This window comes from Protopterus annectens, chromosome 16.part0, assembly GCF_019279795.1.
Source record: "Protopterus annectens isolate FY-2018-M chromosome 16.part0, PAN1.0, whole genome shotgun sequence".
Taxonomy (NCBI): domain Eukaryota; kingdom Metazoa; phylum Chordata; order Ceratodontiformes; family Protopteridae; genus Protopterus; species Protopterus annectens.
This window is the reverse complement of record NC_056750.1, coordinates 165640950-165656378: the sequence shown is the minus strand read 5'-3', so window position 1 is coordinate 165656378 and position 15429 is coordinate 165640950. Positions and strand designations below refer to the sequence as shown.

The 15429-nt window shown below is 42.2% G+C and overlaps 1 protein-coding gene across 1 annotated transcript in view; it reads right to left on the bottom strand.

Moving 5' to 3' along the window:
- CCHR16.PART0H14orf93 (chromosome chr16.part0 C14orf93 homolog) overlaps positions 1-15429 on the bottom strand; it is a 670150-nt gene that overhangs the window by 132062 nt on the left and 522659 nt on the right. The window contains exon 5 of the mRNA XM_044058553.1: positions 15142-15245. Coding sequence (XP_043914488.1) covers positions 15142-15245 — 104 coding nt within the window. The remainder of the gene's footprint in view (positions 1-15141; positions 15246-15429) is intronic.

The window sequence follows — 15429 nt, the reverse complement described above, 5'->3', positions numbered from 1 at the left end:
TCTCTTTTTGATTCATATGTAGATGCATTTGGTTTGAGGTCCATGTTCCCTGAATGCATCTTCCTGCCATGTGGGCCCCCCAGGCATAATCTGATGCATCCATTGTTAGTGTCTGCCTGGCTGGGGGTAACGTGAATGGCTGTCCCTTGTTTTGGTGACAAGCCTTTCCCACCATCGAAACTCCTGTTGCAGGCAGGGAATGAGAGTAATTATAGTTTCCAGGCTGTGGCAATATTGAGTCCAAACACTTTTTAGGTACCATTGAAGTTTCTTCATATGTAGTCTTGCATATGGAATTAGAAGGATGCAGGATGCAGGATGCCATGAAGCCCAAAGCCTGCAGAATTTATCTTGCGGATAACTGGGCTTTTTGTTGCTAACATTTTGAAATAGGTAGTCAGTTGCATTTATTTGTCTGGTGTGAGATAAGCCATCTGGGCAGTTGTATTTAAGCTTGCACCCAGGAATATTATCTCTTGAGGGGGTACTAGTTTTGATTTCTTTTCATTGACTGTGTTCCCTAGGCATGTTAGAAGTTTTTTCATGAACGCCAGATGCTGTAGAAGGATGTCCTTTGTCTCTGCTTGAATTAGACAGTCGTCCAAGTAAGGATATATTTGTATTCCTCTTTGTTTGCAGAATGCAATTACTGGTGCCAGGCACTTTGTAAAGACCCCGGGAGCAGTAGAGAAGCAAAAGGGCAGTGCAGAGAATTGGTAATGCATTGAGCCAGCCTTGAATCTGAGGTATCTTCTGCATATTTATCTGATCGGGACATGCAGGTATGCCTCTTTTAGATCTAAAGTTACAAGCCAAGCATTCTTGCCCAGCATGGGCAGAAGCTGCTGCAAAGTCAACATTTTGAATTTTGGTATATCCAGGAATGTGTTCAGAATCGATAGGTCCAGTATTGGCCTCCAGGAATTGTCCTTTCTGGGTATCAAGAACAGTCTTGAGTAAAATCCTTGTCCCCGCTCTTGCTCTGGCACTTGTTGAATGGCCCTCATGTCCATGAGGGATGAGACTTGTTTTTGTGCCTCTGCCCATTGATTTTTTGGCAGATCTGGCCAGCCGTTTGCCTTTGGCAGGGTATGGAAATGGAACTTGTAGCCTTGTGACACGATATTTAGAACCCACTTGTCCTGGGTTATAATGTGCCAATTTTGTGAAAAAAGTGCTAATTTTCCCCCTAAAGGTGCTGCCAGGAAATAAGTGCTTGGTGCAGGCAGGGGGAAGTCATTGGGACTGTTTCCTGTAAGGTCGTGATTTGTCTTCTCCACTTTTGGAGGTAGAAGCACCCCATTTCTTTGACCTGTATGAACCTTGCGGCTGGGATCTGCCTCTAGGGCATCTGGGTCTGCCCCTTTGAGGTCTGTCTGACACAGGAAAGGACCAATTCTTTGTTGGCCAGTGTCTACTAAACCTAGGTGGCTGTACTTGCAAGAAATCTTTGACCGTTTGCATAGATTTAGCCTTGTCTTCCATTTTTCTTTAACACATCTTCTGCCTTAACACCAAACAAAGTATCATGCTGTAAAGGTGCATCTAATAATTTAACTTTAACATGATCAGGTAGATTTTGTTCCTTTAACCAAGCATGCCTTTTAATTACAGAACCTATAACTGTGGCCTTGCAGGAGGCCTCTAAAGAATCAAAACCACACTGCAAAGTATGTTTTCCAACTTGTTCAGCTGCATGCAATATATCCTGCATTTCCTTGCTTTCTGCACATTCAGAGTTTAACAACATTTTCTGTTTAAGCAATGCCATGACATGTTGCTGATATTTGAGCATATGAAACTGGCAGTTTAAGGCCCTTACAGCCAAGGTAGCACATGTGTAAACCTTTTTTTCCCATTCTATCCAGTGCCCTAGAATCCCTGTCAGAAGGGGTAGGGTTTTTTGCAGCGGAAGCCTTAACTCCATTGGGACCCTGAGAAATAGTTTCTGGGTCTGCAGCAGGGTTTTTAAAAAGGAATTTATGTGAGTCAGGAACCCTGTAATATCTGTCAGGCTTAACAGGAGCTGGAGGTAAGGAGTCAGGGGTAAGGCTAGACTCCGTAAACACATCATCTACAATGTCTAACACAGGAGGGATGGCTAGTGGCTTGTGCTGAGGTAGTAACAGGAAATCCCTGAGCCTCTTTTTAGATTCTGAAAAATCTTGGCTCTCCCAGTGGAAATGCTCCCTCATGGTATGTAAGGTTTCCCCAAAAGAATAGTCCTCAGGAGGAGAAGCTGAAGGTATGGATTCTTCAGCATCAAAATCCTCATGGGGGGAAAAGAATATTCCTGATCAGAAGAGGAATCAGAAGAAATGGAAACCTGATCTGAAGATTCATAATCAGTCTCTTGTCTAGACCTCTTATCAGGAGGGGGATGGGAACCCCTGATCAAGGTAATCAAGTCTTCGGCCATTTTGAGCATCTGTTTTTTGGGCATGGAGGCCTGTCCACGTGGCTCTTGAGTTTGCTTCTTTGCCTTTGAAGGTGCTTTAGTCTTTGCCTTTGAAGTCGGTTTAATGTATAGCTGTTTGGGTCTAAATACACCCTCAGAAGCCGGTGCCTGCTCAGCGGCTCCGGACCCATCTGAAGGGTTAGTGTCCGAGGCTGCAATACCTTGAGTTTCCAGTGGCATGGCCGACTCCACGTGGGAGTCGGTAGCGGCCTGTGACTCTAAAGTAGCGGTTATCAGGGGCTGCGAAAGCGCCTCACTGAGAACCAGCGAACTGGCGACTGGCTTAGGAGAAGCTTCGTCGTCAGTTTTGGGCCTCGGCTGTCTTTATTTTTCTTTGCGTTTTTTGTGAATTCCAGTAGTCGGATGGCTTTCCGACGACATTTCTGGATAATTAAACCTGCGTCCAAAGTAGTTTAAAGCAAAATCATACCGACGCTTAATAGTGCGTTGGTTAAATCTAGCACAAAACCGAAAACCCAGGAAGTTATGATCAGGGCCTAGGCAAGGAATACAGTAAGAATGAAAGTCCTTATGAGGTATTTGCTTCCCACAAGAAATGCAATTATTAACTTTTTCTGACATCGGTTCTGGAGCAAGAAAAAAGTTTCCCCAACGGGGTACTTAACTTTATAGAAGACTTCAAATCTGAAATTCGAACTCAAAAATCTCAGGAGTCGGCCGACCGGCACTTGCGAACTGCTTCTGCTTCAGGCACCGCGCGGCAAGAACGACTAAAGAAAATGGCATTGGCTGCTTCTTTTATACCCCCTGACGACCTGACGTCAGGGAAGGGGCGACGACAGCCGATGCAGGACCCAAGACTTTGGAATTCAGGCCGACTGAGGGCAACCTGTCAGCAGGATTACTCAAATGTAATGACTGCAACAGTGACACAGGAAGAACATCTACTCCTTGTTTACTCTGAAGCACTGTAACTGTCTCTTAGTTACCCACACACATTAACTGATCCTTGACTCCAACGTAGACTCAAGTCAAAGCCAACCTTAACCTAAGCCTTAACATTGCCTCTTTCGAGAAATCCATCACATAAGAAGTACAACATATAACATCACTGCTGTGGTATGTGACCTGACAATCAGCTAAAATTATATATATATGTATATACTCTTAATTCTAGAACAAACCAAAAGCTTAGCAGACCATACAGTGGAAAACCTTACTTACCCATCCTTACACACAACAGATACTGCATATTTTCTTCCTGTTTTATTCTGTTCTGTGCAACTTCTTATGTAGCTTACATCTTCTTTACACCAGAAACTCGAACTAGCCTACAACAGAATAGCTCACTTCACTGCAGGCCATGATAACTATCCATTTGGAATAATAGTCTTTTGGCTTTTCCTGGTTAGGGGTCGCCACAGTGGAACTCCCATTGTTTAATGATTGGCAGTGGATTTTTACGGAGCTGAGTTGTCAGCCCGACACCCAACCTTCAAGGAAGGCATGCCCATTCACGCACGCACGTACCTGCATGTCTTTAACGTCACTCGACCACAGGGAGGACATGCAGACTCCACACAGAAGGCGCTCCAGCCAAGAATCGAACGGGAGAACCTCTTGCTGTGAGGTGACAATGCTAACCGCTGCACCACCACGGCCTAACTATCCATTTGGAATGTCGAGCTAAAATTCGCCAACAAACTGGCTTTGATTCAGTTAAAATTTGTCCAAAAAATTCTTTATACATGGACTGCTACTCACTAACACTCGTACTTGGTTCACTACCCTCAGAGAACACATGCCTTTGGTGGACAGATTTGTTGCCCTCCTTTGCTACTCAGTGTACGTAGGTATGCTTCAGAAACAATTTTCACATTTTTGAAGCTAAATAATTCAAGAATGAATTAAAAAACAACCTTCAGAAAAAATGGAAATGTAATTGTGGTGCAACCTGACTTTCCATTAACCTTCTGCTTCATCATTATCTTTATTTCTTTTTCCTAGTTATCCTGATCATACTTCTCAGAGTTAAACATACACTCTGTATATTGTTATATGCTGCTTTTCTTACTTGTTGTCTTAGACATCTAATGGTTGACTCACTCACCCCCGGTCTGTCATACCTTAACTATTTTTCCTTTGGTTTCCCTACATCTTGTTGAGTATAAAGTGGATAAGGATCCCTGTGGTTGAATTCAGCTCCCTGACACTCGGCCGCCCGGGTGATTTGGACCCCCCCCCCCGCTGACCTCCCTGATCACAGTTTTCCAGTCACTGATCCTGCAGTTCCTAAGAATCGACAGGCAGTGATTCCTTTTGTTTTTGGAATTTCTCCTTTCTTAAGGGTTCGTGCCACCGTGCACTTGGTATGTATGTAAGTTTGGGGGCATGGGAAGCTTGCCCCCCCATGTGGAGGGTGCAGGAGCTTGTCCCCTGCTAAAAAACACTTATACTTTAACATTTTTTGCCAGGCTGAGCTCCCTAAGAGTTGAACTCAGTGAGCTGAGACCCTATTGAGTCAAATGTCAGGGACTTGTAGCTGAAGCTTTTCCTTCCTTATTGCTCTGCTGTACCTCACTTTGTATTTGCTTTCTCCTTGTATGTTCTCCATTACTGTTGCCTACTTACTATTTCAGGTCACTATCTTTTCCATTATTGCTTCCTTCCTGGGTTTTTCTTTGGCACCGCAAACACTATACAAATTTTTGCAAAACTAATCTGTCTGATTAACAGATACAGTAAACTCTCAGTTAACCGGCACCCAAGGGGATTGGCAGATGACGGATAACTGTAGTTTCTGGTTGCTTGAGAGTTACTTTTAAAAACAGACCTGACTAATACCATACCCTGTTCTATTTGTTTGGTTTGACTTGTTCTCAGGTTGGGGAGAGAGGGAAAGTATAGTTGTGTACACTTACCATAAATGTAGATGTTCGAGTGTATTCACTGTTGCAGTCATTACATTTGGGTAATCTGCTGGTAAGTTGCCCTCAGTCGGCCTGATTAACAAAGTCTTGGGTCCTGCGTCAGTTGCTGTCCCTTCTTCCATGACGTCAGGTCGTCAGTGGTATAAAACATGCAGCCGACGCCATTACATCAGTTTTTCTTGCCCCAGATGTCAGGTACCCCCCAAATGGGGAGCAAAATATATAATTAAAAACACAAAAATATACCTCCAACCAAAAGCAAATACACCAAAAAGGCTTTTAAGCATAGTAAAAGAAAGTAGAGGTATAGTAAGGGAAAAACAGGGGGCTGGAGGGAGGGTAACCAGGACTACAACAGTGAATACACTCGGACATCTACATTTATGGTAAGTGTACATAACTGTACTATGTTCTTCGTGGTTCACTGTTGCAGTCATTACATTTGGGTAGATTCCCAAAGCTATGGTTGGGAGGATGGATTTATACAGCATTAGGACCAGCTATAAGGCCCTGCAAAACAGCAGTGGCAAAGCCAGCTCTGGATTTAGAGAAAATTGGTAAGTGATAATGCTTGGTGAAAGTATGAACTGAACTCTAGGTAGCAGCTTCTAGAATATCCCTGGTAGGAACACCTCTGAGAAAAGCTGCAGAAGTAGATGCAGCCCTCGTGGAATGAGATCTGATCCCCTGGGGGATAGGTTTTCCATGGTGCTTTTAGCAGAAATTAATGCAATGGCTTATCCATTTAGAAATGGTTTATTTTGAAATAGTCTTCCCCTCTGCCCCTGCAGCAAATGCTACCACAAGTTGTTCAGATTTTCTTTGAGATTTAGTCCTGTCCAAGTAGAATCTAAGTTATTTGTGTACATCCAATGAATGCAGAATCTGCTCCCCCTTGTTCTGTGGATTGGGAAAGAACATTGGCAAATGAACGGACTGATTAAGAGCCACACTGGATACCACCTTTGGCATGAATAATGGATTGGTCCTAAGTGACATCCTGTCCACATGAAAGATGATGAAAGGCTCCACTGCCATAAGGACATTTAATTCAGATATCCTTCTAGCTGAAGTGATTGCTAAAAGGAAGGCTGTTTTCTAAGAAAGAAATTTTAAGTCTGCAGTAGCAGCTGGCTCGAAAGGAGATAGAGTGAGTTACTCCAATACAAAGTTAAGGTCCCAGGCAGGGGTTGGGGCTCTCCTGGGTGGTCTCAAGTTTTTGGCTCCTCTGAGGTACTGCTTGAGCAGAGGATGAGAGAAGAGGGGAGGTTCTGTGTTGTAATGAGCTGAAATGGCTGAGGCATGGATTTTAATGGAGGAAAAAGACAGGCCCTTGTGAAGCATCTCAGTTAAGTACTGCAAAATCTGAGGTAAATTGGGCGCTGCTGTGCTCATCCCTTGAGACTGATTCCAGGCACAGAATCTTTTCCATTTGTCAGCATAAGATTTTCTAGTACTAGGTCTTCTTGCCTCCAAAATGACAACCATCACAGGTTTGCTGAGGGATGCTAAGGGGGAATTTAAGTGATTAGCCAAGCTGCAAGATTCAATGTTGGGAGCTGAGGGTGCAGGATTTGGTTCTCCTGCTGAGACAGTAAGGAAGGTGTCTGAGGCAGGTGCCATAGAGAAATATGTGACACACTGAGCAGGAGTGGGTACCAGTGTTGGCGTGGCCAGTCTGGAGCAATCAAAATCATTTTTGGTTTGTCCTGTTTGACTTTTAGCAGAACTTTGGAGAGCAGAGGCAGAGAGGGAAAGGCATAGACTGATAGGTTTTTCCAGCTGAAGGAAGGAGCATCCACCTTCCAGGCTTATTTGTGAGGAGTTCTTGTGCAAAATTTGCCCAACTGGTAGTTCTGGGGTGAGGCAAAAAGATCCATGTCTGGGCTCCCCCATTTGCTTGTCAACATATTGAAAATCTGTGGCTCCAGTTTCCATTCGTGTGGGTCCATGAGATTTCTGCTTAGTTCATCTGCCAGAATATTCAGCTTTCCTGGCAGGAATTGAGCTTGTAGTTGTACTTGGTAGCTCAACACATAACCGTGGTGTTGTCTGTCTTTACCATTAGTTGTCCTGGATGAAGGTAGTCCTTGAAGGCTGTCAGTGTATTCTGTACAGCTAGCATTTCTTTTTGATTAATATGTAGGTGCACTTGATTTGGGCTCCATTTGCCCTGAATGCACTTCCCTGCCAAATGAGCCCCCATGCATAGTCTGATGCGTCTGTAGTTAGGGTTTGGGCAGCAGGGGGTGGTGTGAATGGCAGTCCCTTGTTTTGGTGGCAGGCCTCTGCCCACCATAGGAACTCCAGGCGTAAGCAAGGTATGATAGGAATCATTATTTCCAGGCTGCGACAATGTTGACTCCATAAACCTTTTTAAGTACCACTGAAGTTTCCTCATATGCAGTCTTGCATATGGAGTTAGAAGAATGCAGGAAGCCATGAACCCCAAGGCTTGCATTATTTGTCTTGCAGACAGCAGGGTTTTTGTGGCCACCTGTTTGAAGTAAGTCACCAAATGAATTTGCTTTTCTGGCGTGAGGAAAGCCATCTGTGCAGTTGTATTCAAGCTTGCACCCAGGAATGTAATTTTTTGAGAGGGTGCACCCAGGAATGTAATTTTTTGAGAGGGTACCAGTTGTGATTTCTTTTCGTTTATGGTGTACCCTAGACAAGTTAGAACCCTTTTTACAAACGCCAGATGTTTTAAAAGTATGGCCTGGTTTTCTGCCTGAATTAGACAATCGTCCAGGAATGGTTATATTTGAATATTTCTTTGCCTGCAAAATGCAATTACTGGAGCCAGGCACTTTGTGAATACCCTGGGCACAGTAGACAAGCCAAAGGGCAGTGCAGAGAACTGATAATGCAAATAGCCTGCTTTGAAGCATAGGTATCTTCTGCAAGATTCTCTGACTGGGATATGCAGGTAAGCCTCTTTTAAATCTAGAGTTGCCAACCAGGCATCCTTGCCTAGCATAGGAAGTAACTGGTGAAGAGTCAACATCTTGAATTTTGGAATGTCCAGAAAGGTGCTTAAAGTAGACAGGTCCAGAATTGGACGCCATGATTTGTCTTTTCTGGGTACCAGGAAAAGCTTGGAATATAAACCTTGTCCCTTTTCCTCTTCTAGTACCTGTTGAATAGCCCCTATGTTTAAGAGGGAAAGTACTTGTTTCTGAGCCTCTGCCTACTGATTTGGGGGCAGGTCTGGCCACCCGTTTGGAGTTGGCAACGTGTGGAAATGAAATCTGTATACTCCCTGGGACACTATATTTAAAACCCATTTGTCCTGGGTTATAAGATGCCAGTTTTTTTGCATGAAGAGCAAATTTTCCCACCAAAGGGGCAGTTGAGAGGTAAGTGCTTGGTAATTTTAAAGGAAAGTCATTGAGACTGTTTACCATAGGGTGGTGTCTTATTATTTCCAGATTTTGGAAGTGGAAGCACCCCATTGCATAGTTCTGAGAGCCCCTTGGGACTGAAACCTGGTGCTTTTGGTGTGTCTGGGTTTGGCTTGAGTGGATCTAGAAGGAGCTGGAAAGGACTAGTTCTTAGTAGGCCAGTGCCTACTAAATCTTGGAAGTTGCACTTGTAAGAAATCTTTCACAGTTTGCATAGATTTAGCTTTACCTTCCATCTTTTTTAGAACTTCTTCAGCCTTATTGCCAAACAGACGGTCCTGATGCAAAGGAGCATCCCACAATTTTGTTTTAACATGATCAGGAAGAGACTGCTCCTTAAGCCAAGCATGCCTTCTAAGCACAGACCCAGTAACAACAGCCCTACAAGAGGCCTCTAAAGAATCAAAACCACATTGCAAAGTATGTTTTCCAACTTGTTCAGCTGAATGCAATAAATCCTGTAAAGCTTTATTTTCCACACAGTCAGAAATCAACATCATTTTCTGTTTAAGCAGTGCCATGATATGCTGTTGACATTTTAGCATATGAAATTGACAGTTTAAAGCCCCAATTTCCAAGGTTGCAGAAGTATAAACCTTTTTACCTCATCTATCCAGCGCCCTGGAGTCTCTATCAGAAGGGGTAGGATTTTTAGCAGTATAAGCCTTAATGCCCTTGGGCCCCTGAGAAATGTTTTCTGGGTCCGCAACAGGATTTTTGAAAAGGAATTTGTGGGACTCAGGAACCCTGTAGTATCTGTCTGATTTACTAGGAGTCGGAGGCAGGGAATCAGGGGCCGTACTGGATTCTGAAAACACATCATCAACAATGTCTAGTACAGGAAGTATAGCCAAAGGCATATGCTGAGGAAGAAGAAGGAAATCCCTAAGCCTCTTTTTTGTATTCAAAAAATTCCTGACTTTCCCAGTGGAAATGCTCCCTTAAGGTATGTAAAGTTTCCCCAAAAGAAAAGTCCACGGGGGGGGGGCAGAGGGAATGGAATCCTCTGCATCAGAATCCTCATAAGTAGGTATGGACAAATCCAGGTCATTACAAGAGTCAGAAGAAACAAAGTCCTGTTCAGAAGAGTCATAGTCAAGCTCAGCCCTAGGCCTCTTAGAAGGGGAGGGGGGGGTTGACTACCCCTGATTAGAGTAATTAAATCTTCAGCGATTTTGATCATTTATTTTTTAGGCATAGGGGCCTGAACATGTGGCCTGGGCATCGTTTTTTTAGACACAGATCGAGATTTAGGCCTTAGTATTGAAGATTGAGTCGGTTTAATATGCAAGTCTGTAGGCCTGAATACACCCTCAGAAGTCGGTGCCTGCACAGCGGCTCCGGACCCATCCAAGGTAGAGACATCCACGGGGTCCACAGGTAAAGCATCTCGCGGCATACGAATGGGAATCAGTACAGGCCTGCGAATCAGAAGTAGCGGGTATTAGGGGCTGCAAAAGCACCTCACTGAGTACCGGCGAACTGGCAATTGGCTTAGGAGAAGCGTCGTCGGCAGTTTTGGACCTCAACAGCTTGTCTCTGTCTTTTTCTTTGCGTTTTTTCGGTACTCCGGTAGTTGGATGGCTAACCGACGTCATTTCTGGATAATTAAACCGAGAACCGAAATATTTAGAAGCAAAAATGTACAGACGACGGATAGTGGGTTGATTAAATAAAGCACAAAACCAACAGCAAGGTACGTCGTGGTCAGGGCCTAGGCAAGGAATACAGTACAAATGAAAATCTTTATGAGGTATTTGCTTCTCACAAGTATTGCAGTTATTAACTTTTACTGACATCGGTAAGGAGCAAGAAAAAGTTTCCCCAACAGGTTATTTAGCTTTTAGTTGAGGACTTTGGTTCTGAAACTCGAAAACGAAAATTTCAGGAGTCTGCTGATCGGCACTTGCGAACTGCTTCTACTTCGGGCACAGCACGGCAAGAAACACTGATGTAATGGCGTCGGCTGCATGTTTTATACCCCTGACGACCTGACGTCATCGACGCAGGACCCAAGACTTTGTTAATCAAGCCGACTGAGGGCAACCTGCCAGCAGATTACCCAAATGTAACAACTGCAACAGTGAAACATGAAGAACATTTTATTCCCATCTTCCTTTTTAAAACTCTAAAATTCTAAAAACATAAGGTATGTTTCTGCAAGAGAGAGAACAGAAAGTGCAACACATGAAAATTGTTTTGCATTTCTTCAATTTTTTTGCTGGTTGCTTGAGAGTGCCTACTGTACTTGTCTATTGTTTAATCTGTAGTGAAGTATAACTAACTGAAACGTTTTACCCAATCTTCTTACTGTGAGCTAGATCTATAAATAAAAGCTACACTGTATTATTTATCTTAATACTACTCTTGTCTTTGTGTATTCTACTGTAAAGCAGTGCATTGTTTTTGTAAAATCCTGTCACAGATTACAATCCACAAGGCTGTGATACTGAACTAGACAATGGCATTCAGAAACAGAAATGTATTACGAAGAATAATACAGAAATACCATTCTTCAGCGTATAGCTGATTTATAATACAAGGTTGGACTGAAATGGAGATGTGACCAACTATTTATACTAGAAGGGTTCCCCCTACTGGAACAATCAAAAAATTACTCTGGGACTAGATGACCTTTATTCTGTGTACACTGACAGAAACTGCCTTAAAGAAATCTAAAAACCTACCCCGTTTCTGCGGTATGCAGGAAAAAGTACAGATCTCAAGGTCTTAAACACACATTAGCTACTATTATGGGCATGAATAGTAAACTATGTATTGCAAGACTTTTTTTTTTTTTTTACTGCATGTGACAATCTGGCTTTAGGCTTGACGTCTTCTGCAGCCGTTCCAACTCCCCTTAGTGTCACATTTAATTATTCCGTGCTACCTGGGTGCATAACCCCACCTTACTGGTAAGGATGGCTTGCCATAGAATGGAAGGAGTGAGTCTGAGAGACACCACTGCTGTTCAGAGAGGGTGGCTTGATGAACTGGGCTGTTGCATTTCTCAGCACATGCTCTGTAGTGTCCAAAATAACGGCATGCAATAGGGCTTATGATAAATGTCACAGTCTCCATGTAAGAAGATCAAAGCCTAGCCTCCCTTGTAGACAGCATCTCCATGTGATCCCAGTCAGAATTGCTTTCTGGAGATATTAACACTGAAATGTACTCAGGATATATGCTCCTACATCCCCACCCCAATAAAATGCAGCAGGCTAAGCCTTGTTAGTCCTCTCTTCCTTCTACATCAGGAGCAGAAGCTCAAGTCCCTTATTGAACTTAGCTTTCCTGGGTCATTGTCGAGGCTTTATCCCTTGATGCTAGTGGAAGTGGCTGTAAACACACTGCAGACCTGCAATGATCCATCTCCTTTGGCATCCTGAGCCTAACTTTATTCTGTGCCTTAACAGTTAGAAAAGTGATATGATTGAAACTTCACGATGTGCTTTCACTTGACTGAATACTTGTATTAACATTGTCCAAGCCATTAATTTCCTGCACCTAATTTCCCAGCTTCCTTCTGCATCAGGTCTTGTCATGTTTAAGCACTTCCATCACTTTTTACAAGCACAATTAACTATCAGTCCACAACAGCCTTCAGATATACACACCAAGGCTCTTCATGATCTCTTTTAAATAACTACTCCACAGATTTGCATCCTACTTTTATCACACTCACACTCACTCTAATGCCTGTGCCCAGCTTGTCCTGTGATAAAAAACTGCAATGCCTCATCCAAACAGTTTTAAACAGCCTTAGTTAATCTTTGTTTACTTAATTATTTGTTATAGCAGATAAGTGGACTGGACCACAAGGATTATTTTCTTCATCCGTGTCTTAAAGTAAAAAAACAAGTAGCTTTAAGTAGTAATAAGGCAATTTCGCAATAATTCAAAAACAAGTAACGCTTGCTTTCAGCACTTTCCTCAAAGTTCAGGAAAGAGACTGGTACATGGTATGTGTCATCAAAGTATAAAAATTAATTAACAAATGGTGGCACGATGCCAGGGTAATCCTATGGCTGGGCTTGTAAAAGTCCCAAGGCCATTAGCCTTGTACACATCTATGAACCTAAATATATAAATACATGCATGTGATTTACATTATGTTTCAAAAGACAAGGATTATTAAATTAACTGGGGAGAAAATCTTACAGTCCATTTCCAAAAGACAAGGATTGTAAAATTATCTGAGGTGTTAAAACATTTTCCAGTCCATTTCCATGTGAATGTTCCACTTAGATGTTTATGTTTGGGGTAGGACTACCTGATAAGCGTGGTATATGCTTAAAACATTTGCTAGGAGTATATACATTAAGTCGGGGTTACATACTTTACATATTCAGCAGCACTGCCTCTCAATGTCTTAGCGCAACACATCTGGAAAAAAAACCCAAAAATAATGGGGGACCAAGGCCCAAAAACAGGGACAGATTTAATTATTGCTCCTATAAACTTAGAAAGTTGCTAGAATAACAGGGTTTGCATTGGCATACATTTTCTGAAGGATAGGAAGTCTTAAACTCAAACATCTGTCATTATTTATTGACTTCAATATTCAATGATTTGCCAGAAAAACACCACTTTTATGAGGAACAGACCAAAAATATGAGATAAAAACCTGGGCATTTTGTGAAAATCTGGATAGTGGAAAGGTAAACATGCCAGCCCTCAGATGTGATCTTCCAGATCCCAAGCATGTTAAACCTTGTGAAACCGCTCGTTGTGGTTTGCAGGAAATGTTATATAGCTCTAGTGACTCTTGTGCCACAAAGCGTCAGAACAACAACACAAGATGATCTGTCTGAAAATGAAAAAAACCTAATGCCTTGTCAAAGCATTTTGTGACCCCTTCTCTTAATAAATGGCAACAATTTTTTTTAAAGTCCATTGCTTCATTTTTTGTCAAATCATCTCAAGGAAGTCACTAAATGTGTGATGTTTTTCTTGCTTAATTAACTGTAGCTTTTCTCAAAGTAATAAACATGCTACATTTAACCACTGCATTCTTAGACTGTTCAGTTATATGCCCAGGGCAGACATCACAAGGAGCCTGTCTAAATATACAGAATTTTGCCTTGCACAGGGCTTCCTTTTCCAAGAAATATTTAGGTAAAAATAAACAAACAAAACGAACAAATAACTAACTAAATAAATAAATAACAATGAGAAGTCGACCATGAACTGGAAAGTAAAATTTGTGTCATGTTATTCACAATAAAAACTGCTGCACGGTTATAAACAGGTACTTTTTGTTACAGCCGAGTGCACCTCCAGGGGTTTATGCGGTTACCTCCTACTGTGCTTCTAGGTGTCAAATATTGCTTGTTCACATCTGCATTAATAATTCCAAAACCATGCTAGATACAAGGTATCAGAATATTTTATCTTGAAGCATACATGATGGCAAACACAGCTGTTTTGATATTTGACCTCTGTCAATGAGTATTTGTCAGAACTGTAAGGTGTTAACTTCATTTTTAAAAGGCTCAAGCCACACCCTCTGGGAGTTAAAGGCACACACTCAAATGAACTGTACTGGAGGGAATGAGTTAAGGTGCGCTGAATTTGTCATAACTCCTCTTTCCATATCAGAAGCTATATGGTTGATAACAGACATTCAGCTGAAGGAATATGACCACCTTCATAACTCTGTATGCTACACCATAACTATGTGGCTCCTAACATATCCAGTGGGTAGCAAACATACTACCTACATACTAATTCTGTTAGGTTAATACCTATGATTCAAAGCTTCCTTTTAAGGGATCTCTGGAAGAGAAAAATTCTACAGAAGAAATCTAGGGGACATTTATTGCGGTAGCCAATCAGACTAAGCAATGCATCTCTGGGGTTTGGGTGGAAACCAGAATACATGTAGAAAGCCCACTCAGACATACTGAGACCTTAGCTATACAGTGTCTGGAGGTCAGGAGTGAATCTAAGACTTGGAAGTAGAGAGACAGTAACACTAAGCAATGTGGCAGTATGTCTCTCCTACACTAAATGCTAGAAATTTAGAGGCAAAGTTAGCAACTAGACTCGCTAATTCAGTAAACAGCAGCAGTCACAATACTTTCAAACTTCTGGCTTATGAATCGGCTGCTTTATAATAAACGTCTGGGCACAGTTATACAGTAAATGTTTTTACTACTCGTGTCAGTAGAGGTAACAAAAAGCTATTTTTGAAACTTTACATTAAATGTGCACTGGAAATGTCACATATAGAACATTCAGCTATCTGCATCCCATGGACTGTATCCTGGTTACACAATTAGGCTGGTTAAATGTATCAAGCAATAACAGAAGATGTGAGACAAACTCAGTGGAACAAAAGCAGAGGGGAAATGAACTGATAGTTCAAATTTTTATCCATACCCACCTTTCAGTTCCTTGTCTGTGTAGTGGTGGGAGCTCTTTGCCAATTCCAGCTTCAGCTTTTCCACAAGAAACTTTACGACTGTGATATTCCATGATGATTTAATGCTAACACAGAGAAAAGAAATCAGTTACTTGGTACAGATAATACAAGTCTGCCAGTCCAAGTTAAAGCCATAGTGAATTCTGCATAGTATATTTTAAAAGACTTGTCACAGGGCACATTCTGTTCTGGGGAAGTGGTTAACTGACACAATATACTGTGATGATGCTGAGATATATTAGCAGAAGG